Source organism: Podarcis bocagei (assembly GCF_964188305.1).
Source record: "Podarcis bocagei genome assembly, chromosome: 18".
NCBI lineage: Eukaryota > Metazoa > Chordata > Lepidosauria > Squamata > Lacertidae > Podarcis > Podarcis bocagei.
In genome coordinates, this window is record NC_138144.1 from 2579278 (window position 1) to 2600592 (window position 21315).

Consider the following 21315-nt stretch of genomic DNA (forward strand, 5'->3'; position numbering starts at 1 on the left):
GAGTCGGCAAGTGCTGAGTTCGAATCTTGTCTCTGTATGGAACTCACAATGGATGGGTTGAGGCAGGTCTTTGTCTCTCCCTTCCCACCAAAAAATATGGATGACAATAATACTGGATTACCTGACAGGGGTGGTTGTTAATTCTAATACTAATTTTATTTATACCCCACCCATCTGGCTGGGGTTTCCCTAGCCAATCTTGGCGGCTTCCAGCACATATAAAAACATCATATAGAATGGTTTAAGGATTGTTTCTTTATATCTACTGAATGTAAATGTAAAGAGGCTTTAGCTAAGTGGTAGGGCGTCCATGCCAGGTTCCACTCTTGGCATTCCCCCCGCCTGAAACCTTAGAGAGCTGTTGCCAGTCCGTGTAGGGAATATTGCACTAGATGGAGCCATGGTCTAAGGCAGCATTCTGTTCATTTCGGCCTTGTAGTTCAAAGCGATGAGGACTAGAATCTTGCTTTCTTTTTAAGGCAAGGCCCGTGACATGCAGAAGATTCCCCCTGCCTGAAACCCCTGGACAGCTGCTGCCAGTCCGTGCGGACAGCACTGGGGTAGGTGGAACCATGGGGGTACTGACTCCGTATAAGGCAACTGATGCAATTGAAAGAGCACACATTGTTTTATTTTTGTGCATCAGACATCCCGGCTCTGAGCCTTACAACATGCAAAGTCATTCCAACAGCAAAATGGAGCCTCCTGGGCGAGGGCAGTCTACCGCAAAAACGCCAGGGATGCAAACCAGGGGCGTTCCTTCTACCGTCTTTGTTGTCTGCATCGGTTTTTCCAGAGGGCATGTGTCCAACCACTTCTGGACACAGAACGCTCTATTAGATGGGCTGTTTTTTTGGGACGGATCCAGCAAACCCATTCCGAATGCTCGCTTGTTTTTTTCTTTCTTCCAGGGCGTTGGTGTCATTTGGCTAAACTCGGAGACGTTCATTTTCGGCCTCTCTCCCTTTGCCTTCCCTGTGGACGTTAGCAAGCCGGCCAAGCCTTTTGGAAAGGGGCGGTGGGGGGAAATGGCGCTCCTTTGGTTTGGACCAGCATCAAATCCACACACACACACACACACACACACACACACACACACACACACTGCCTCTTGCATCCCCAAATGCCTGCCAACACACCTTTGTCTGGAGTTGTCATCGCTAGGCAACAAAAACAGATTCCCGTCCCTCGTCCCTTTTGCGAAGAGGAGGTGTTTGTGTGTCTGTAATCACGACAGCGAGATGGATGGAAAAACAGCCAGCGAGGCAGCCAGCCAGCCAGCCAGCCAAACGATTTCTCACCAAAGGAGGTTGCAACAACTAAAGCACAATATTGGCCATCGTTTAAAGCACAACCGAAATGAGATTGTGGGTCTGGGGGACACCACCGCAGCGTGAACAAGCCCAGGCTTCAAAACCGCAATCTGGACCTTGCAAAATTAAAACGGCAACCGTCCCTGCCACCCTCCACCACTTGCACCCTGAATTTTCTGCTCCCGGTTCCCCCTAGGGCTGTCCCTGGTTTTCTAAACCCGCAAGCTGAGAGGGTTGCATTAGGAAAAAAACACACAAACACAAACAGATTGAAGCTTTTTGTTTGCCATCGACAGCTATCGTTTGAGAGCAGGAAAGAAAGCATATTGGAAAATGCAGGCGCATCTTTTAAGAGGGAAGGCAGTGAAAGGAAAAAGGCTTACCTCATCACCGAAGAAGGTGGAATGGAGGAAAGATAGAACCCAGAGCAAGCCCATGTAGTTCTCTGCATTCTCTGCCACCCTTTGGCTGATTCTCCCCTCCCTCTCTGATGGATGCAGATGGGCTTGGCTGGCTGGCTGGCTCTGGCAAGGACGGAGGCGGCAGCGCTCTCCAGCGAGCGCTAGGGAGCGGTGCAGAGTCAGTCCACCTGGTTGCTAGGGGGGAAAAATGTGGCCGAGAGAATATTGCAGGAGCCAAATACCGGAGGAGGTGGAGGAGGAGGCTGCAAGGCAATATGCAAATTTTATTTTTATTTTCCAAATGATGACCCTGCTTTCATACCCGCCCTTTGTTTTGTTGTTGTTTAGTCGTTTAGTTGTGTCCGCCTCTTTGTGACCCCCTGGACCAGAGCACGCCAGGCACTCCTGTCTTCCACTGCCTCCCGCAGTTTGGTCAGACTCATGCTGGTAGCTTCGAGAACACTGTCCCACCATCTCGTCCTCCGTCGTCCCCTTCTCCTTGTGCCCTCCATCTTCCCAACATCAGGGTCTTTTCCAGGGAGTCTTCTCTTCTCATGAGGGGGCCAAAGTCTTGGAGCCTCAGCTTCAGGATCTGTCCTTTCAGTGAGCACTCAGGGCTGATTTCCTTCAGAATGGATTGGTCATCTGAACTGAATTCGCCCATTCCCGTCCATTTTAGTTCACTGATGCCCAGGATGTCAATATTTATTCTTGCCATCTCATTTTTGACCACATCCAACTTACCCAGGTTCATGGTTCTTACATTCCAGGTTCCTATGCAATATTTTTCTTTACAGCATTGGACTTTCCTTTCGCTTCCAGGCATATCTGCAACTGAGCGTCCTTTCGGCTTTGGCCCAGCCGCTTCATCAGCTTTGAACCTACTTGTACTTGTCCTCCGCTCTTCCTCGGTAGCATGTTGGACGCCTTCCGACCTGAGGGGCTCATCTTCCAGCGTCATAACTTTGATATGCCTGTTGTCTTTGTCCATGGAGTTTTCTTGGCAGGGATACCGGAGCGGCTTGCCGGTTCCTGCTCCAGGTGGATCATGTTTGGTCAAAACTCTCCACTATGACCTGTTCATCTTGGGTGCCCTGCACGGCATAGCTCATAGCTTCTCTGAGTTATTCAAGCCCCTTCGCCACAGCAAGGCAGGGATCCATGAAGGGGTCACACCTGTGCCAAAAGCATCGCCAGGTGAGCTGGAAATGCCCCTTCCCTGAAAACTCTGGGGAAGGGCCGGCGGTCAGCATAGACCAGTGGCTTTTAACCCACCCTGGGGTGCCCAGAATGATGGTCAACACTGGCCTCTGCCCCTCTTTCCTTCGCTCCCTCCTCTGTTGCCCTCTGGCGTCTCTGCCTCCGCAAGGCTTGCGAGGTTGTTTGTTGCAGCAGCCCCGGCTGCAAGCTCCGTGGGTGAATGGTGCCTCTGGGGCTGGGCAGGGGGTGCATGCCAGGCCCCTGTGGGGCAGTGTGAAGAGGCGCCTCTCTTTGGGGCAGCTCAGAAAGCAAGGGAAGCAGTTGTGGCTGCCCAGAGGTCTCCCAAGGAGAGAGGAGGATGTTTGAAAAAGGGTGAGGGGCTGTCGGCTCTGCAGGCGAGGGGTGGCAGAACAGGGCTGCCTAGCCCCACAGGGGTGCCCTGTGTTGCTCTTGCACAGATCCTGCTGGGGGGGGGGCGCTTCCCTTGGGGGCTTCTGGCCGGACACAGTGAGAACAAAATAGAGGGGGGCCCCCGTTTGGGATCGGCCTGACCCTTTATTTGCCCAACCAACCTTTGAAAAGTCTGCGGAACTGCCGCCACTGCTGCAGGCGCCACAAAAGGCCCGCTCCACATTTCTAAGGACTCAATCCTGTTGCGTGGCGGCACTTTGACTTTGGAACTCCCTGCCACTTGATGCTGAGCCTTCGCGGCGCTCTTTTCACAGCGCCTGCTACAAACGTTTTTGGGTTTAGGCAAGCCTCCTCAGATGCTCAGAAAATCGGTGTCTATGGGCGATCGAAGTCCCGGCTAAGGACGTCGGGACCGGGGGCAAGATGGTGGGGTGGGAGCAGGAACGAGAGTCCAGAAGCCAGGGGTCTGAGGGTCAGGAAGCAGGGAGTCATGAAGTCAAGGGCCCGAGGGTCGAGGAGCAAGGAGTCACGAAGTCAGGGGTCCGAGGGTCGAGAAGCAAGGAGTCACGAAGCCAGGGGTCTGAGGGTCAGGAAGCAAGGAGTCACGAAGTCAGGGGTCCGAGGGTCGAGAAGCAAGGAGTCACGAAGCCAGGGGTCTGAGGGTCAGGAAGCAAGGAGTCACGAAGTCAAGGGTCTGAGGGTCGAGAAGCAAGGAGTCAAGGAGCCGAGGATCAGAAAGCAAGGAGCCAAACACAGCAAGGCAGGAAACGTGTTGCTGTGGCAAAGAGCCGAAGGGAAATGCTGACCTTATATCCCTTCCCGGCTCTTGCCACCAGGTGCAGCGAGTTACCAATCAGCCTCACCTGTGCGGCTGCACCTTGCCTCTTCAGAACAAACTTAGGAAGGCCCCAGTCCTGCGAAGTCCTACTGGTCCCAGGGCCTGGCTCCTGCACGCTCTCCTGACAGTTGGTGCGAGTTTTAACCTGCTTTCAGCCCACACTTATGAGGGACTCGGGTGGCGCTGTGGGTTCGAATCCCCGCAACGACGGGGTGAGCTCCCATTGCTCGGTCCCTGCTCCTGCCAACCTAGCAGTTCAAAAGCACGTCAAAATGCAAGTAGATCAATAGGTACCACTCCGGCGGGAAGGTCAACGGCGTTTCCGTGCGCTGCTCTGTTTCGCCAGAAGCGGCTTAGTCCTGCTGGCCACATGACCCAGAAGCTGTACGCCGGCTCCCTCGGCCAGTAAAGCGAGATGAGCGCCACAACCCCAGAGTCGGCCACAACTGGACCTAATGGTCACAGGTCCCTTTACCTTTTTAACTCATAAATTTTACGAAACAAATAAACCGGGCTTTTCCGATGTTTTTCTAGCTACAAAGCTGGCATTCACATTTGCCTGCTCAAACACTTACAAGGGTACCTTGGGTTTAAGAACAGCTTAGTTTATGAATGACTTGGGTTAAGAACGCTGCAAACCCGGAAGTAAGTGTTTTGGTTTGTGAACTTTGCCTTGGAATAAGAACACGTTTCGCTTCCTGTTGATTGTGTTCCATTTCATGCCCTGCAGAGGACCTTAAGGTCCATGAGTATTCATAGTTTAGAGGCCTCAGGCCCTAAGGAAGTCAGACTATCCTCCAACAGGGCCAGGGCCTTCTCAGTGGTGGCTCCGACCTGGTAGAATGCTCTGTTCCATGAGACCAGGGCCCTGCAGGATTTAACCTCCTTCCGCAGGGCCTGTAAGACAGAGCTATTCCGCCTGGCTTTCAAATTGTACTTAGCCTGATCTTTTATTCCCCTTCGTTCGCTCCCCTTCCCCTTTTTATGAAGACTCCCCGCTCTGGGATCCCACAGCTAATTCTCCCCTGGTCTCCTCGCTGGCCCAAATAGGACTAATTTAGCCAGCTAGCCCTGGTGATCATCTAATATTTATTGGATGGATTTCCCCAAAAAATTGATTTTTGAATTCTGAATTTATTGTTATTCATGTTTTATTTTGTATTTTATGCTGGTTTTTGTTGCATCGATTAAGTGTTTTAAATTTGTTGTTAGCCGTCCTGAGCCCGGTTTTCTGAACCGGGAAGGGCGGGGTATAAATAAATTATTATTATTATTATTTGTAAATAATATTTGTACATTCTGAACAAAATGCTTGTTTAACCTGCAGGTAGGCTGTATGAATTGTGTATTGCTTTGTTGGGTCTCTGGACCGTAATAAAGATTGTTGTTATTGTAAATTGTGTTCCCCGCTGCTATGGAAAAGCGCACCTTGGTTTCAGAACGCTTTGGTTTCAGAACAGACGTCCTGAACGGATAAAGTTCGTAAACCAAGGTACCGCTGTTTATCCACTTCAAACTGCAAAGAACAACCCATCCTTCAGGTTGCAGATAGGTAGCCGTGTTGGTCTGCCATAGTCAAAATAAAAAAATTCCTTCCAGTAGCACCTTAAAGACCAACTAAGTTAGTTCTTGGTATGAGCTTTCGTGTGCATGCACACTTCTTCAGATACACTGAAACAGAAGTTGCCAGATCCTTCTATATAGTGAGAAGGTGGGGAGGGGTATTACTCAGAAGGGTGGTGGGAATGGGAGATTGGCAGATAGCTGAGATGAGCCTGTTGACGACTCTTAACGACTGTAATAGGTCTTCCAGGAAAAGGCAAGGGGTGAGAAGGTGAGAAATGGTTTAGTCATGTATAAATAAAAAAAATTCCTTCCTGTAGCACCTTAAAGACCAACTAAGTTAGTTCTTGGTATAAGCTTTTGTGTATCTGAAGAAGTGTGCATGCACACAAAAAGCTTATACCAAGAACTAACTTAGTTGGTCTTTAAGGTGCTACAGGAAGGAATTTTTTTTATTTGGACTATGTAACTTAGTCATGTATAATGAGATAAGAATCCAATGTCTCTGTTCATACCAGGTCTCTCCATGGTTTTAAGTTTGGTAATGAGTTGCAATTCAGCAGCTTCTCTTTCCAGTCTATTTCTGAAATTCCTTCCTTCAGGTGTTTCTGAAGAAGACGACGACTGAGCACACCTCCCTTTGTCTCGACTGCTTCAAACTCAGGAATCCCCACCCTTGTGCTGAAGACGCTGCCTTGTTTATATCAAAATACACCCACAGGAGAGATTTCCTGGTCTCTTAACTGCTGCCCTTGATTCCAGGAAGGGCAGCTTCAGAGAGGCAGCCTGGAAGATGAAGGACTTCTGACCGTCTTCAGGCCGTTTCGCTCCCTTTAGAAGATAAAACCGGCCTCGAGAAACAAATCAACGCAGCCTTTCAGATCCAGAGACGGCCGACCTACCAGGTGAGGACTGCGCTGAAATCTCGAACTTGCAGACTTTGCTTTATCCCTTCAATCTCTTTCTAAAGCTATGGCAGAATGTTTTTTTCTGTTTCAACGTCTCTAGTCCTGGGCTGAGGGACGCGGGTGGCGCTGTGGGTTAAAACAGCCTAGGGCTTGCCGACCAGAAGGTCGGCGGTTCGAATCCCCGCCGGGTGAGCTCCCGTTGCTCGGTCCCCTGCTCCAGTTTGAGAGCACGTCCAAGTGCAAGTAGATAAATAGGTACCACTCCGGCGGGAAGGTAAACGGCGTTTCCGTGCGCTGCTCTGGTTCGCCAGAAGCGGCTTAGTCCTGCTGGCCACATGACCCGGAAGCTGTACGCCGGCTCCCTCGGCCAGTAAAGCGAGATGAGCGCCGCAACCCCAGAGTCGGTCACGACTGGACCTAATGGTCAGGGGTCCCTTTACTTTTACCTTAGTCCTGGGCTGAAGACGCCAGTCCTTTCTCAAAAACGGTACTTGGCCTGAACTGTTTTGAGGGAGTTTCATTCTTGCGTTTCAGCTAAAACAGGGATCATTGTTGTCTTTCACCGGAGGGGGAAGAACCACAGAATGCGTCCCTCTGTACCCCTCCAATTGGCCCCTGTAACTCTCCTCAAACCCTAATCCTGCCTCTGTTTTCCAAACTTGGGTCCTCTAGTTGTTTTTGGACCACAACTCCCATCATCTGACTGCTGGTCTTGCTAGCTAGGGAAGATAGGAACTGTAGTTCAAAACCAGCTGGAGTTTGGGAAACATTGATCTGGTCCAACCCCTCTGAAATACAGGAATCTTTCGCACAATTCGGGGCTCGAACCCACATCCCAGAGATCAGGAATCTCATGCTCTACCAGACTGAGCTATCTGCAATAAAAGTCCCTGTTAGGGGGGGAAAGAGGACGTAAAGAAATATGATAATAATAATAGATCATACAGCAATAATTGCAGGGACGCGGGTGGCGCTGTGGTCTAAACCACAGAGCCTCTTGGGCTTGCCGATCGGAAGGTTGGCGGTTCGAATCCCTGCGACGGAGTGAGCTCCCGTTGCTCAGTCCCTGCTCCTGCCAACCTAGCAGTTCAAAAGCACGCCAGTGCAAGTAGATAAAGAGGTACCACTGCGGTGTGAAGGTAAACAGCGTTTCCGTGCGCTCTGGTTTCCATCACGGTGTACCGTTGCGCCAGCAGTTTAGTCCTGCTGGCCACATGACCCGAAAGCTGTCTGTAGACAAACGCCGTCTCCCTCAGCCTGAAAGCGAGATGAGTGCCGCAACCCCATAATCGCCTTTGACTGGACTTAACCGTCCAGGGGTCCTTTACCTTACCTTCATATATTACAGTGGTACCTCGGGTTACATACGCTTCAGGTTACATACGCTTCAGGTTACACACTCCGCTAACTCAGAAATAGTGCTTCAGGTTAAGAACTTTGCTTCAGGATGAGAACAGAAATCGTGCTCCGGCGGCGCGGCAGCAGCAGGAGGCCCCATTAGCTAAAGTGGTGCTTCAGGTTAAGAACAGTTTCAGGTTAAGAACGGACCTCCGGAACGAATTAAGTACTTAACCCAAGGTACCACTGTATTTTATATATGTTGGAAGCCACCCAGAGTGGCTGGGGCGACCCAGTCAGATGCACGGGGTATAAATAGTACACCTTTACAGGAATAATGTGAATAATTTTGATTGCAGTGGAAAGCCGTTCCCGCTGGGACCCATGGGGACAGAAGTGTTCCTGACCGTCCTGAGCGGCACCAGCGGGCAGGCGCCCAAACTGTGCCGTGCTGGCCTGGCGCTGTTTGCTGCGGTCCGGCTCGGATCCCTGGCCCTGGGTGCAAGAACCCTTTGGCGGGACGAGGCAGGGGACCTGCACTGCGACACCGCTTCCCGGGGCTGCCTCTTGGCCTGTTTCGACGACGCCTTCCCGGTCTCCCCCTTCAACCTCTTCCTCCTGCAGATGGTAAGTCTATTGACCCACGGAACTGCCTGCTCCTGCGTTTTCCGCCCGCCCAGTTTCCAGGGGAGGAGTGGCTGGAGGCAGGGCCTGCCCCACGGAAAGAGGCGGCTGCAACAGCTGCATTGGCTCAGCCTCCTGGCAAAGGCAGCCCTGGAAGGTATCTTCCTGGCGGTTTTCCATGGACTCTACGCTCGCTACCCGCCACAGCTCCACTGCCCTCCGTCCGTCTCCTGTCCCGGTGGGGTTGTGTGCACCATTGAGCAAGCCAAGTGGAAAGACGGGTTCAACCTCTTCGTAGCTGGGGCTTCCTGGGCCTCCCTTGTGCTGTGTCTCCCTGGGTTGTACTCAGCGGCATCCGAAACCTTTCGCTGCGCATCGGGCCCAGGGAAGGGTCAACTGGAACGGCCTCTCTTGATGCCGGATGTTTGACACCTCCCATCCGACTACCGACGTCTGAAGGAGCGTCTCCACCCCCATCGTTCAGCCCGGACACTGGGGTCCAGCTCCGAGGGCCTTCTGGCGGTTCCCTCCCTGGGAGAAGTGAGGTTACAGGGAACCAGGCAGAGGGCCTTCTCGGTGGTGGCACCCTCCCTTCGGATGTCAAGGAAACAAACAACTATCTGACTTTAGAAGACACCCGAAGGCAGCCCTGTTTAGGGAAGTTTTTAAATGTTTGATGTTTTATTGTGTTTTTAATATTCTGTTGGGAGCCGCCCAGAGTGGCTGGGGAAACCCAGCCAGATGGGCAGGGTACAAAAAAGAAAATATTATTATCATTACATCGCCAGATTTGACTGGGAGCACCTCTCCAACTGAGAAGGGTCTCTTCCAGCATCGGCCACCTGACCTGGAGGTGCTACATTCAAAGCAAGTGTTTTGCCACGGAGCTATGCCCCTTCCCTTAGAAATACCGTATTTTTTGCTCTATGACTCACTTTTCCCCTGCTAAAAAGTAAGGGGAAATGTGTGTGTGCGTCTTATGGAGCGAATGCAGGCTGCGCAGCTATCCCAGAAGCCAGAACAGCAAGAGGGATGGCTGCTTTCGCTGCGCAGCGATCCCTCTTGCTGTTCTGGCTTCTGAGATTCAGAATATTTTTTTTCTTGCTTTCCTCCTCCAAAAACTAGGTGCGTCTCGTGCGTCTTATAGGGCGAAAAATACGGTAGCTCTAGTCCTCCCGCTTCTGAATGGGCTAATTTAAGCAGGAAGCCAACTGGCGCCAAGCCAGCAAATTGCACCCTGGAGCTCAATATTGTCCACACTGGATGAAAGCAATGGTTCTCCCGGGTTTCAGGCAGGGGGCCAGCCCTAGTTGGAGAAGCCCTGAGGGTCTTCCTGCGGGGAAAACCTTGAAGAGGTGCTGGCAGCCAGTGGAGACAATAATGAGCTTAGGACAATGGTCTGATTCGGTGTAAGGTAGGACTTCCCAAGGGATGCGGGTGGCGCTGCGAGTTAAACCACAGAGCCTAGGACTTGCTGATCAGAAGGTCGGTGGTTCGAATCCCTGCAATGACGGGGTGAGCTCCCGTTGTTCGGTCCCAGCTCCTGCCCACCTAGCCTTCGAAAGCACGTAAAAGAGCAAGTAGATAAATAGGTCCCCCTCCGGCGGGAAGGTAAACGGTGTTTCCGTGCGCTGCTCTGGTTCACCAGAAGCGGCTTAGTCTGGAAGCTGTACGCCGGCTCCCTCAGCCAATAAAGCGAGATGAGCGCCGCAACCCCGAGTCGGTCACGACTGGACCTAATGGTTTAGCTGCCCAGAGTGGCTGGGGAATAAATAATAATAATGATGATAATAATAATATCATTATTATCATTATTTTAGTCCTCCTAGTTACCGGTATCTTTTTAAAAAAAATTCACAGCATATATAGAGCCCCACATTTCTATAGGCAGCAGCCCAACTCAGAAATTCTACTATGGTGCAATCAACACCAGAGGAAAAATCCCAGTGTCATGAGGTGAAATCGGGTTTTCTTGTTGCTACTTCAGAGCGTAATTCAGAGAATGCAAGAGAAATTGTTTAGGAATGCCCCCATCCAAAAGCAATACAGGCAATATTGTTGGGAAACCCTTTTATTTACACGAGAGACACAACTCTTTCCAAGTCCCCTTACTTCAGAGGAATGAACCGAGAGGAATGGGTGGCCCCGATTCCAGGTCGGCCGTGCTTAACGGGCTTGTAAGTGATGGAGAACTCTCCCAAATAGTGGCCAATCATTTCAGGCTGAAAGAGAAAGGAGGAAAATGAGATTCGTTAGCACCCTGGCAATCTTCCTGGTGCTATGGTGCACATGAACAAGAAGAATGCTAATGTTCTGCCTGAATTTTTAAAGGCACAATATGTTTTTTCGTTCTTAAATAACACAAGTCACAAGCAACTAATAAATTGAATGAGGAAGATATAATGTATTCAATAAATTTATAAACTGCTTTCTGTGAAAGGACTCAAGACCTATGCAATTGCAAGGTTAGCTTTGTGTCAAGGATGGTGAAAACAAGAGTAAAACATTCACACCAGAAGAACAGCAGAGTTTGGAGACGGAGGCAGTTAATGCAAAGGGGAACGGCTAGATGGTTGGCAAAATTGCTTTTCTTTACCTGGGGGGTTTACTAAACTGCTTAGAATGTTTGTGGGTTTGTTTGCTTTTAAAACCATCAAGTGGTGAATGCATTTTGTTAAATGAAAAGAAATGCTGAGACAATTAAATGGGTGACAAATGTGGTCCACGTTAGACCTTAAAAATCCCTATCAGTCTGCATAGTGAGATTTGAGACTCTGTATTGGGAGTCAAGAGTTTGTGTTGCACGGACACAAAAAGTTGGGCAGTGACTGGCAATGCAATTTCTACAACTGCGGGATTTCCCAATTTTGCAAATCTGGTAGATGCTGATTTTTTAATAAGAGAACGCTTTTAACCTTAAAGCCACGTTGACATTACTGCCTTATGATTAATTAGGCATCAACTTGCTAAATTCATTTGATTGTTCAGTTTGCAAGCTCTTTTAATTACAATTTCAGAGAGATTCAAAACGTACGACCCTTGTGGTCTCTTCTAGCTCTGCAATTCTGGGTCCAATTCAAAGTGCTGGCCTTGACCTACAAAGCCTTAAACGGTACAGGACCGCAATACCTCATGGACTGCCACTTTCCATATGAACCTACCCGGACCCGGAGATCACCTTCTGAGGCCTTCCTTTGTGTGCCTCCTCCTCGAGGTCCGGAGGGTGGCAACACGAGAGCGGGGCCTTCTATGCAGTGGCTCCCCGTCTGTGTAACGCTCTCCTTCGGGAAGTTCGCCTGGCGCCTTCATTATACACCTTTAGTTTCCCTTTTAACCAGGCCTTTGGTTGATCTGATTTACATCCTGTGTCCCTATAAAATGTGCTTTTGTTTTGTTGGGGGAGAGGCTATTGGGTTGTTGTTTTCATTTTTATTATGTATTTTGTGGTTTTGTATCTCGATTTTACTCTGTGAAGCACCCTGAGACCCCCGGGTATAGGGCCTTATATAAATTCAATAAATAAGAATAAGAAGCTGTTCCCTCCCCAGCCACCAGCCCTCCTCACCTTAATTTCCACCTGGTTGAAGGTCTTCCCATTGTACACGCCAACCATGCTGCCCACCATTTCCGGAAGAATAATCATGTCCCGTAGGTGGGTCTTCACCACCTCAGGCTTCTCCATGGGCAGGGCTTCTTTCTTGGCCTTGCGCAGCCGCTTGAGGAGGGAGTGCTGCTTGCGGCGCAGGCCGCGATTCAGCCGCCGGCGCTGGCGGGCGCTGTACAGCTGCATTAGCTGCTCGCTGGGAACAGAAAAGGAACGGTCAGGCAGAAGTTAAAGGGCAGGCAGAAGTTTGTTTTTTTTAAAAAAATGCCTTTTATTGAGTTTTTCACAAACAAAAATAAAACATAATCTTTTACAATCATCATTTGATGTCATCTTATTTACACTGCGTTGTTTCACGCCCAGACTTCTTTCCTTCCCTGCTTCAGTTTTCTTAAGTTAAATCTTCACTTGCAGATTCTTATTTACAGTGGTGCCCCGCAAGACGAATGCCTCGCAAGACGGAAAACTCGCTAGACGAAAGAGTTTTCCGTTTTGGAGGTGCTTCGCAAAACGAATCTCCTATGGGCTTGCTTCGCAAGACCACAATGTCTTGAGAGTTCCTGCGGGGTTTTTTCCTCCCCCCCCCTTTTCTAAGCCGCTTATCAGCTGATCCGATAAGCCGCTAATAGCGCTAATCCGCTAATTCGTCAATGGGCTTGCTTCGCAAGACGAAAAAACCGCTAGACGAAGAGAATCACAGAACGGATTCTTTTCGTCTTGCGAGGCACCACTGTATATATCTTCTCCCAGAAGTCTCAGAAAGCACAGAGACTTTGGTTGTTGCCGCCATCACCGGCGAGCGGGGCTTCCGTGCGCTGTTCTGGTTCGCCAGAAGCGGCTTAGTCCTGCTGACCACATGACCTGGAAGCTGTACGCCGGCTCCCTCGGCCAGTAAAGCAAGATGAGCGCCGCAACACCAGAGCCGGCCACGACTGGACCTAATGGTCAGGGGTCCCTTTACCTAGGTTATGGGTGGCAACCTCCACCGCCCACGGCATCATCCAGCTGCGCTGACTGTGGATGGTGGGAGATGTAGTACGAACAAGGGACAGGAAGGGTGTAAACGATGGAAAGGGAAAGGATTCTCTTACTAGGACATGTCGAGGAGTTGATCCAGGTCTACACCCCGATAGGTGAACTTCCGGAAGGTACGCTTCTTCTTCTGTTCCACTTCCGCCTGCCCAGGGAGAGGAAACGAAAGGTGCTCACACCAAATACATAAACCCACTTCATTCTGCCCTCATCCAAAACACCTGCAAGTTTCCCCAACCTGGCAAGCCTTGCCAGTTTGAGAGACAGTGGTTAAAGAGCGTTGGACTGGGAACTGGAAGACCAGGGTGCAAATCCCTCCATGGAGCTCACTGGGTGAACCCGGGCCAGTCACTGACTCTCAGCCGACCTCACAGGTTTGTTGTGGGGATTAAACAAGGAGGGGAAGAAAGTCACAGAGAACGCCTTGGAGGGGAAAAAAGTGGGATATAAAACGAAGCGAATGTCTAAACCGACACGGTTCCTGGCTTGGAAAGAAACTGCCGGCGCTTAAGGCCTCCAAGCACTCCTATCACGCTCAGAGGCAACGGCAGCATTCCTCCCTGCCCCACAAAGACCCCAGACGCAGGAACTGAAATTCAGTTGGCTGGCTTGGTTAGAGTGTGGTTTTGATAATGCCAAGGTTGCGGGTTCAATTCCCATGCACTGCAGGGTGTGGGGTCCCTTCCAACTCTACAATTCTATTAAACCCCACAAGACACTCTACTCATGCTCAGAGGCGGTCTTGTACGAACGCCACCAGCACCCAGCCCATATTCTCCGAAGACGGTAGACCTGGACTTTGTGACAAAAATTCTGGGGCTTGCTGGAAACCTGCTCCTATTCAGGGACCATGTTAACATCCCCTCTCGCCCCAATATTTGGAAGGTATCTGTGGCTGCCCTGCTGGTCATTCTGCACATGCGTGGAGGGAAAGGCTTTTAATCTTTGCTGTGATTCCTGCCTTAAAAGATCCTTGGTCTTCCAACAGAAGCCGCATGCAAGGTGGGCTTCTTCGTGAGCAGGACCACCACCATGCAAACATGCGGCAAAAGATTAAGAAATGCACTTTTGGGTTAAAAGTGAGTGCTGGGTCTGAAAAGGTTGGAGGGCCTGAACTAGATATTCCTTGGGGTCCCTTTTCCAGAACTATGATTCCTCTCCCCTCCTGCCATATCTGAAAACAGTCCTTTCTCGTGCTGCCGCCTTGCTGGTCACTCTACCCATGCTCAGAAAGACAGTTTTTTTAAAGCGCCTCTCTTCTGAAGAAAACTGAAAATAAAGGCACTGGAGCTTAAGTCTTGCTGGAACTCTACTCATGCTCAGAGACACAGTTTTCCTAAGAGCCTCCCCTTCCCTTCTGAATAAAGCTTTGAGAATACAGGCCCTGCATCTTAAGCCTTGCTGGACGCTCTACCCATGCTCAGAGACACAGTTTTCTTAAGCGTCTCCCCTGGTCCTTTGAGAATACAGGCCCGGGAGCTTAAGCCTTGCTGGACGCTCTGCCCATGCTCAGAGACACAATTTCCTTAAGAATCTCCCCCTGTCCTTTGAATATAGCTTTGAGAATACAGGCCCTGCAGCTTAAGCCTTGCTGGACGCTCTGCCCATGCTCAGAGACACAATTTCCTTAAGAATCTCCCCCTGTCCTTTGAATATAGCTTTGAGAATACAGGTCCTGCAGCTTAAGCCTTGCTGGACGCTCTACCCATGCTCAGAGACACAGTTTCCTTAAGGGTCTCTCCTTGTCCTTTGAAAATACAAGACCTGGAGCTTAAGCCTTGCTGGACGCTCTGCCCATGCTCAGAGGAACAGTTTCCTTAAGAATCCCCCCCTGTCCTTTGAATATAGCTTTGAGAATACAGGTCCTGCAGCTTAAGCCTTGCTGGACGCTCTACCCATGCTCAGAGACACAGTTTCCTTAAGAATCTCCCCCTGTCCTTTGAATATAGCTTTGAGAATACAGGTCCTGCAGCTTAAGCCTTGCTGGACGCTCTGCCCATGCTCAGAGACACAATTTCCTTAAGAATCTCCCCCTGTCCTTTGAATATAGCTTTGAGAATACAGGTCCTGCAGCTTAAGCCTTGCTGGACGCTCTGCCCATGCTCAGAGACACAATTTCCTTAAGAATCTCCCCCTGTCCTTTGAATATAGCTTTGAGAATACAGGTCCTGCAGCTTAAGCCTTGCTGGACGCTCTGCCCATGCTCAGAGACACAATTTCCTTAAGAATCTCCCCCTGTCCTTTGAATATAGCTTTGAGAATACAGGCCCTGCAGCTTAAGCCTTGCTGGACGCTCTGCCCATGCTCAGAGACACAATTTCCTTAAGAATCTCCCCCTGTCCTTTGAATATAGCTTTGAGAATACAGGCCCTGCAGATTAAGCCTTGCTGGACGCTCTGCCCATGCTCAGAGACACTGTTTCCTTAAGGGTCTCTCCTTGTCCTTTGAAAATACAAGACCTGGAGCTTAAGCCTTGCTGGACGCTCTGCCCATGCTCAGAGGAACAGTTTCCTTAAGAATCTCCCCCTGTCCTTTGAATATAGCTTTGAGAATACAGGTCCTGCATCTTAAGCCTTGCTGGGCACTCTACCCATGCTCAGAGACACGGTTTTTCTAAGAGCCTCCCCCTACCTTCTGAATAAAGCTTTGAGCATACAGGCCCGGGAGCTTAAGCCTTGCTGGACACTCTACCCATGCTCAGAGACACAATTTCCTTAGGAGTCTCCCCTGGTCCTTTGAAGATACAAGCCCTGCAGCTTAAGCCTTGCTGGACGCTCTGCCCATGCTCAGAGGAACAGTTTCCGTAAGAGCCTCCTCGCCAGGCACTGGAGTTTAAGCCATGGGGATCAGGCGCTGCAGAGACAGCTATGGTCGTGCCGAGGACCCCTCCCACGCCAGGCTTAATGCTCTCCATCCTTTCCAGGCCTAGGCCCGCCACTCCATTCGTCTCGCCGCCCGCCGGGCTTCCCACCCCGCTCCCGCCCTCCTGCCCCCGACGGTATAACCGGGGCCCGACCCCACTCCGCGAACAGCCAAGTCCCGCCGGCCCCCGCCGCCCTCCTCCGGCCGGATGGAGCCGGATTGCGCGTCGCCAAAGAGGCCCGCTTCAGAAACTACCCACCATCTTGGCCGCGGTCTCCTCCAGGAAAAGGCCGAGATCCCGCGCGGTTTGCCCCTAGTCTCGCGAGAGCCGGCGGCTTCCGGGCGCAGAACGGAAGGCCTTTCGCGAGAGCAACGCCCACCGCCGGCTTCAAGGGCGCTCGCTTCCGCCCATAGAGCAGGCCGGCGGCTCTGTGCGCACGCGCGACGTTCTTAAAGGAGCCGCCGGCAAAATAAGTCGGGGTTCTGCAACGTGGCGCCCTCCGGGTGTTTAAAACTGCTGCTGGGGCTGCAGCCCAGATATGATTACGGTGAAAGGTGGGTAGTAATTCAAATTACTGAAACAATTAATTAGTACTTTTAATAATAGCAAATTTGAGTGCGAAACTGGTCTCTGCGTTTTTTGCTGTAGAAAGATTGAATTGTGCAAATTGCTGAATAGGGAGCTGGGCATTTAATTGGATCGATTCATTTAATGGGATGATTGATGTATGGTGGTGGGGAAGAATGATTTTCATTTGCTCCATTGCTAATCAGGTTTTTATTTTTATTATTTTAAAAAAGGTGAAAAAAGTACTTTTTAGCTCATTTTCAATTATTTTGCTTCCTGGTCTTTAAAAGATGCTTGGATTTAGTCCTCTGCCATGGATTTTCCATGCATTTTTTTGCAGCTGATTTTTATGTGGCAACGTTTGATACTGTAGCAGGAACCCCCCCCCCCCAAATCATTCAGTTTGTACAAATTTCACACACACTCACACACTACATACGATTCTACTTGCGATTCCCAGCAACTGCTATTATTGAGGTTTTTTGCTACCTCTGCCAGAGCCCAACTGCTGTGGCTAGCAGCCGGGAATAGCATGAGACTCTTTAATCCCATGGTTCAAGCCCCACCTTGGGCAAGAGATTCCTTCATTGCAGGGGGTTGGATTAGATGACCCTAGTGGCCCCTTCCCAGCTCTGTATTTCTGTGATCCTGGGCCCCAGGTTCTGTTACTCTGAGAAAGGAAGATTTCACCCCAAGCCTCTAGATCTGTTGTATCCGCACTGCGACTCTGTCTTTGTCTTCTCTTACTTGCCTTTTCTCTGAACTGAGACGCACCAATCTTTCTCCATAAGGGATCGCCTTTATCATTTTGGCTGCCCCCTTTCTGAACCATCTCCTAGGGGTTACGGTGGCCATCTACTAACCCATTTCCCTATACATAAAGGGACCCCTAACCATTAGGTCCAGTTGTGGCCGACTCTGGGGTTGCGGCGCTCATCTCGCTTTATTGGCCAAGGGAGCCGACGTACAGCTTCCGGGTCATGTGGCCAGCAGGACTAAGCCGCTTCTGGCGAACCAGAGCAGCGCACGGAAATGCTGTTTACCTTCCTGCCGGAGCGGTACCTATTTTTCTACTTGCACTTTGACGTGCTTTCGAACTGCTAGGTTGGCAGGAGCAGGGACCGAGCAACGGGAGCTCACCCCGTCATTGTGGGGATTCGAACCGCCGACCTTCTGATCGGCAAGTCCTAGGCTCTGTGGTTTAACCCACAGCACCACCTGCATCCCTATACATACATACATACATACATATAAAATTTGTGTAGAAAGGGACTCCGGATGCTTTGCGTTGCAGTTTAGAGGTTTTCCTGGTCAAGTGCTTTTATAAATTTTGTTAAAATACACACACACAGCTCTCATCACACTCAGCCAGCGCTGCTATGGAAGCCAATGGGAGCTGTAGTCCCAAACATTGACTGTGGGATGTGAATTTGGGGAAGTTGGAAGGGCTAGGATGAAAACTTCCCCTCTGAACACTTGATCTGAGTGCATTTTTTAATGTTACGGAGGCCAGGTCCTCCAAACCATATCCAAGTGGTACATTAGCAATCACAGAGCTATACAGTGGTACCTTGGGTTACATACGCTTCAGGTTACAGACTCTGCTAACCCAGAAATATTACCTCGGGTTAAGAACTTTGCTTCGGGATGAGAACAGAAATCGTGCGGCGGCAGCGGGAGGCCCCATTAGCTAAAGTGGTGCTTCAGGTTACGAACAGTTTCAGGTTAAGAACAGACCTCCAGAACGAATTAAGTACTTAGCCCGAGGTACCACTGTATCTCTGTTGACTACTTGTTAACCGATTTAGCGTTCAACTAATTTTGATCAATGAGCAGCTCAAATCAACACAGGCTTGCGGCCCGTGTTTTAAAGCAGCAAAGCCCAAGATGGTGAAATGGGTCTTTTCCGAACCTGGCAGGGGAAAAAAAAAGTCAGGAAAAGACAGCTTGGGTTCAGGAATCGAAGAACGGAGAGCATTGAAGCAGCAACCTTTCGTTATTTCACCAAACCCAGGATGGTTCAACGTTTTAGGCTGCCTTTTATCACAGGAGGGTGTGTGTAAGGTGACAAAGACTAATTTTTGCTGCCTTAAGGGTGGGAAGTATGAAAGATCGCAGAAAGGGCGTTTTCTGTATTGATCAGGCTGCTGCCACTTACCCACCATCTGTGGGGAGAAGGAATGCAGTCATACCTCGGGTTGTGAACGTGATCTGTGCAGGAGGCACGTTCGCAACCCGCAGCGCTGCGTCTGCGAAAGCGTGATGCAATTCTGCGCTTCTGCGCATGACTTCATTTTGCGCTTCTGTGCATGCGCCGAAACCCGGAAGCACCGTATTTTTCGCTCTATAAGACGCACCAGACCACAAGATGCACCTAGTTTTTGGAGGAGGAAAACAAGAAAAAAAATATTCTGAATCTCAGAAGCCAGAACAGCAAGATGGATCGCTGCACAGCGAAAGCAGCAATCCCTCTTGCTGTTCTGGCTTCTGGGATAGCTGCGCAGCCTGCATTCGCTCCATAAGACGCACACACACTTCCCCTTACTTTTTAGGAGGGGAAAAGTGAGTCTTATAGAGCAAAAAATATGGTAACTTCTGGGTTTGGCGCAGTCCGCAACCCGAAAACGCGCCACTCGCAACCCAAGGTATGACTGTACAGAACTGACACGGGGGGGGGGGGGGAGACGGTGGACTTTTCATTAGTGGCTGAAAAATACGCAAGCTTCAGAGCCACACAGAACCTTTCTAGTGGCTGCCGGCCACCGATCCAACCCAATGTGGTGTTTCTTGGAGCTTATGAGCTATGGTGAGAAACTCAAGTGTTGTTGTTTTTTTGGGGGGGGGGGTTGCAGGCAAGGAAAGAAGAAAAGAAAGTAGAGACAGGTTTGTGTTTCTAATCCAAATGTACTTCTCTTTATTCAAACCAGGGGTGATCACTGGTTAGTGCAAAATTGCACCATTTATTTTTTGTTTTATTTTCGCCTGAGGGATATCTACATCTTCGCAAGGCCTCCGTTAACCCCCTTTAAAGAAATCTACATCCCAAAAAGGATTTTTTTTATTTTTATTTTTTAAGAACTGAAGCCCAGACTGAAACGCTGTGCTTCCGAAGTGACCCCGCTGCCTTTCCCAACAATTCTGTTCTTCCGGACTGTTGCCATCAGCTCAGGAACCAATAACAAAATGACCAACACACAGAGTAGATTCCTTTCTCTTTCTCTTTCTCTTCTTTTTTTTTTTTAACTCCCAGAGTTTCTGGACCAACCACACTAAAAAGGAGGTTGGGAGCTGACCCCCCCACTTACTTCTAAGCAGTGCTAACGGAAACCCTGTTGTGTTTTTTTTTCTCTTTTAAATTAAAAAATAAGCCAGCATACATAGTAGAAAATTTCTCTTAAAAATCTCACAATCTGTAAATGTAATATATATTTTCTTCTTCTTCTTTAAAACATAAAAGTTTACAATATATGGTAAAACAAAAGGCTCAGGGAAAAAAAATTTAAATTTCCAACAAAAATATAGAGAAAGAAACCTGAAGTTTGTTTTGTTTTTTTTTTAATTAAAGCTGAAGACGTTTTTAAAACCCTGTAAGTTTGAACCAGTGACACTCTCTTTATTTGTGCTGATGGGTTAAAGAAAGGAAAACAAAAATTAAAAACCGCAGTCCAAACACCACCCACGGCTTCGCTTGGAAAAGCTTTCTCCTCCCCTAGCACCCCCTTCCCAAGATGTTACGTTTCGTGGTTTTTTTTTCCTCCCCCCCCCCACCCCCTCCAGCAAAGTAGGTGATTGTCACAAGTTCATATAAGTCTGGGATTCCTGGGTTTCGGCTGGTACCAGATATCCTGCTCTGGACAGAACTCCCTGATTTCTAGGCGCTAGCGTCGGTAAGGGTGGAAACCTTGAACGTTATGGTTCTGTCCGCGGCCAAAACCACTGCCCCCTGCAGGCGGCCCACTGGAGGGTGGTACGGAGGGGCCTCCGTAGGAGGGGGGCTGTTGGCTGGGGTCGGCAAAGCCTTGTCCAAAACCACTCAAATCTTGTCCGTATCCTAGAAGGGAGAGAAGAGAGAGAAAAAGGAGGGGGGGGGGGAGAGTTGGGAGGTGAGCTCCTGACGCACCAGGCAAGGCCAGAACACAGCGCAATTTACACATTCGCAAGAGTGCGCGGGGTCGTGCGCACAAAGCCCCCGGACCCCACGGAGGTGTTAGTTGGTGCAGTGTCAAGGATGGGGGGGGGTAAATGAGCAGAGGGAGAACAAGAGACAACCCCAAACCGCCCCCCCAAGGTTTTAAAGCTTCCTACTGCCAGCTCCTTTGGGGGGGCAAGTCCACCCCCCCCCCCGGGGAACCCACAAGTTCTATCACAGAGGGTTTGAAGCGTCCTGATGTTTTTGTGAGGCTAGTGGATCGCCCAAGACATAGGGACAGGATGGAACGGCAGGAGTCGGGGGCGTCTCACCCACAGAGCAGCCTTTCTCAACCTGTGGGTCCCCAGATGTTGTTGGACTACAACTCCCATCATCCCCGAGGTCTGGCCTTGCTAGCTAGGGGTGATGGGAGTTGTAGTTCAACAACATCTGGGGACCCACAGGTGGAGAAAGCCTGCCATAGAGGCTTGTGGCGCCAAGTTCTGGAGGGCGCAATGGAAGAG

The 21315-nt window shown here is 50.0% G+C and overlaps 4 protein-coding genes across 10 annotated transcripts in view; 1 reads left to right on the forward strand and 3 right to left on the reverse strand.

Annotated features, from left to right (window-relative positions):
• Positions 1–1932, reverse strand: part of APC2 (APC regulator of WNT signaling pathway 2) — a 53124-nt gene extending 51192 nt beyond the window's left edge. The window contains exon 1 of the mRNA XM_081177552.1: positions 1697–1932. Coding sequence (XP_081033678.1) covers positions 1697–1750 — 54 coding nt within the window. The 5' untranslated portion in view covers positions 1751–1932. The remainder of the gene's footprint in view (positions 1–1696) is intronic.
• GAMT (guanidinoacetate N-methyltransferase) overlaps positions 1–21315 on the forward strand; it is a 214627-nt gene that overhangs the window by 129068 nt on the left and 64244 nt on the right. The window lies entirely within an intron of this gene.
• On the reverse strand, positions 10652–16418 carry RPS15 (ribosomal protein S15). Its single transcript, XM_081178136.1, has 4 exons — positions 16354–16418; positions 13292–13377; positions 12162–12396; positions 10652–10818 (listed from the first exon to the last, which is right to left on the reverse strand). The coding sequence occupies exons 1-4, from the start codon at positions 16354–16356 to the stop codon at positions 10705–10707; spliced, it is 438 nt and encodes a 145-aa protein (XP_081034262.1). The 5' UTR covers positions 16357–16418; the 3' UTR covers positions 10652–10704.
• Positions 19547–21315, reverse strand: part of DAZAP1 (DAZ associated protein 1) — a 53425-nt gene continuing 51656 nt past the window's right edge. For 4 of the 6 annotated variants that reach the window (XM_081177923.1, XM_081177920.1, XM_081177921.1 and 1 more), the window contains one exon: positions 19547–20713. In XM_081177923.1, coding sequence (XP_081034049.1) covers positions 20541–20713 — 173 coding nt within the window. In that variant the 3' untranslated portion in view covers positions 19547–20540. The remainder of the gene's footprint in view (positions 20714–21315) is intronic. The other 2 variants (XM_081177922.1, XR_014003644.1) reach the window with 2 other exon arrangements.

Excerpts from the sequence above, each read along its gene's own strand:
- RPS15 (XM_081178136.1), bottom strand. Across the intron at positions 12,397-13,291 it reads CAACTCCTCGACATGTCCTA|CGAGCAGCTAATGCAGCTGT; the intron begins GTAAGAGAATCC and ends TTCTGTTCCCAG. Across the intron at positions 10,819-12,161 it reads TCAACCAGGTGGAAATTAAG|CCTGAAATGATTGGCCACTA; the intron begins GTGAGGAGGGCT and ends TTTCTCTTTCAG.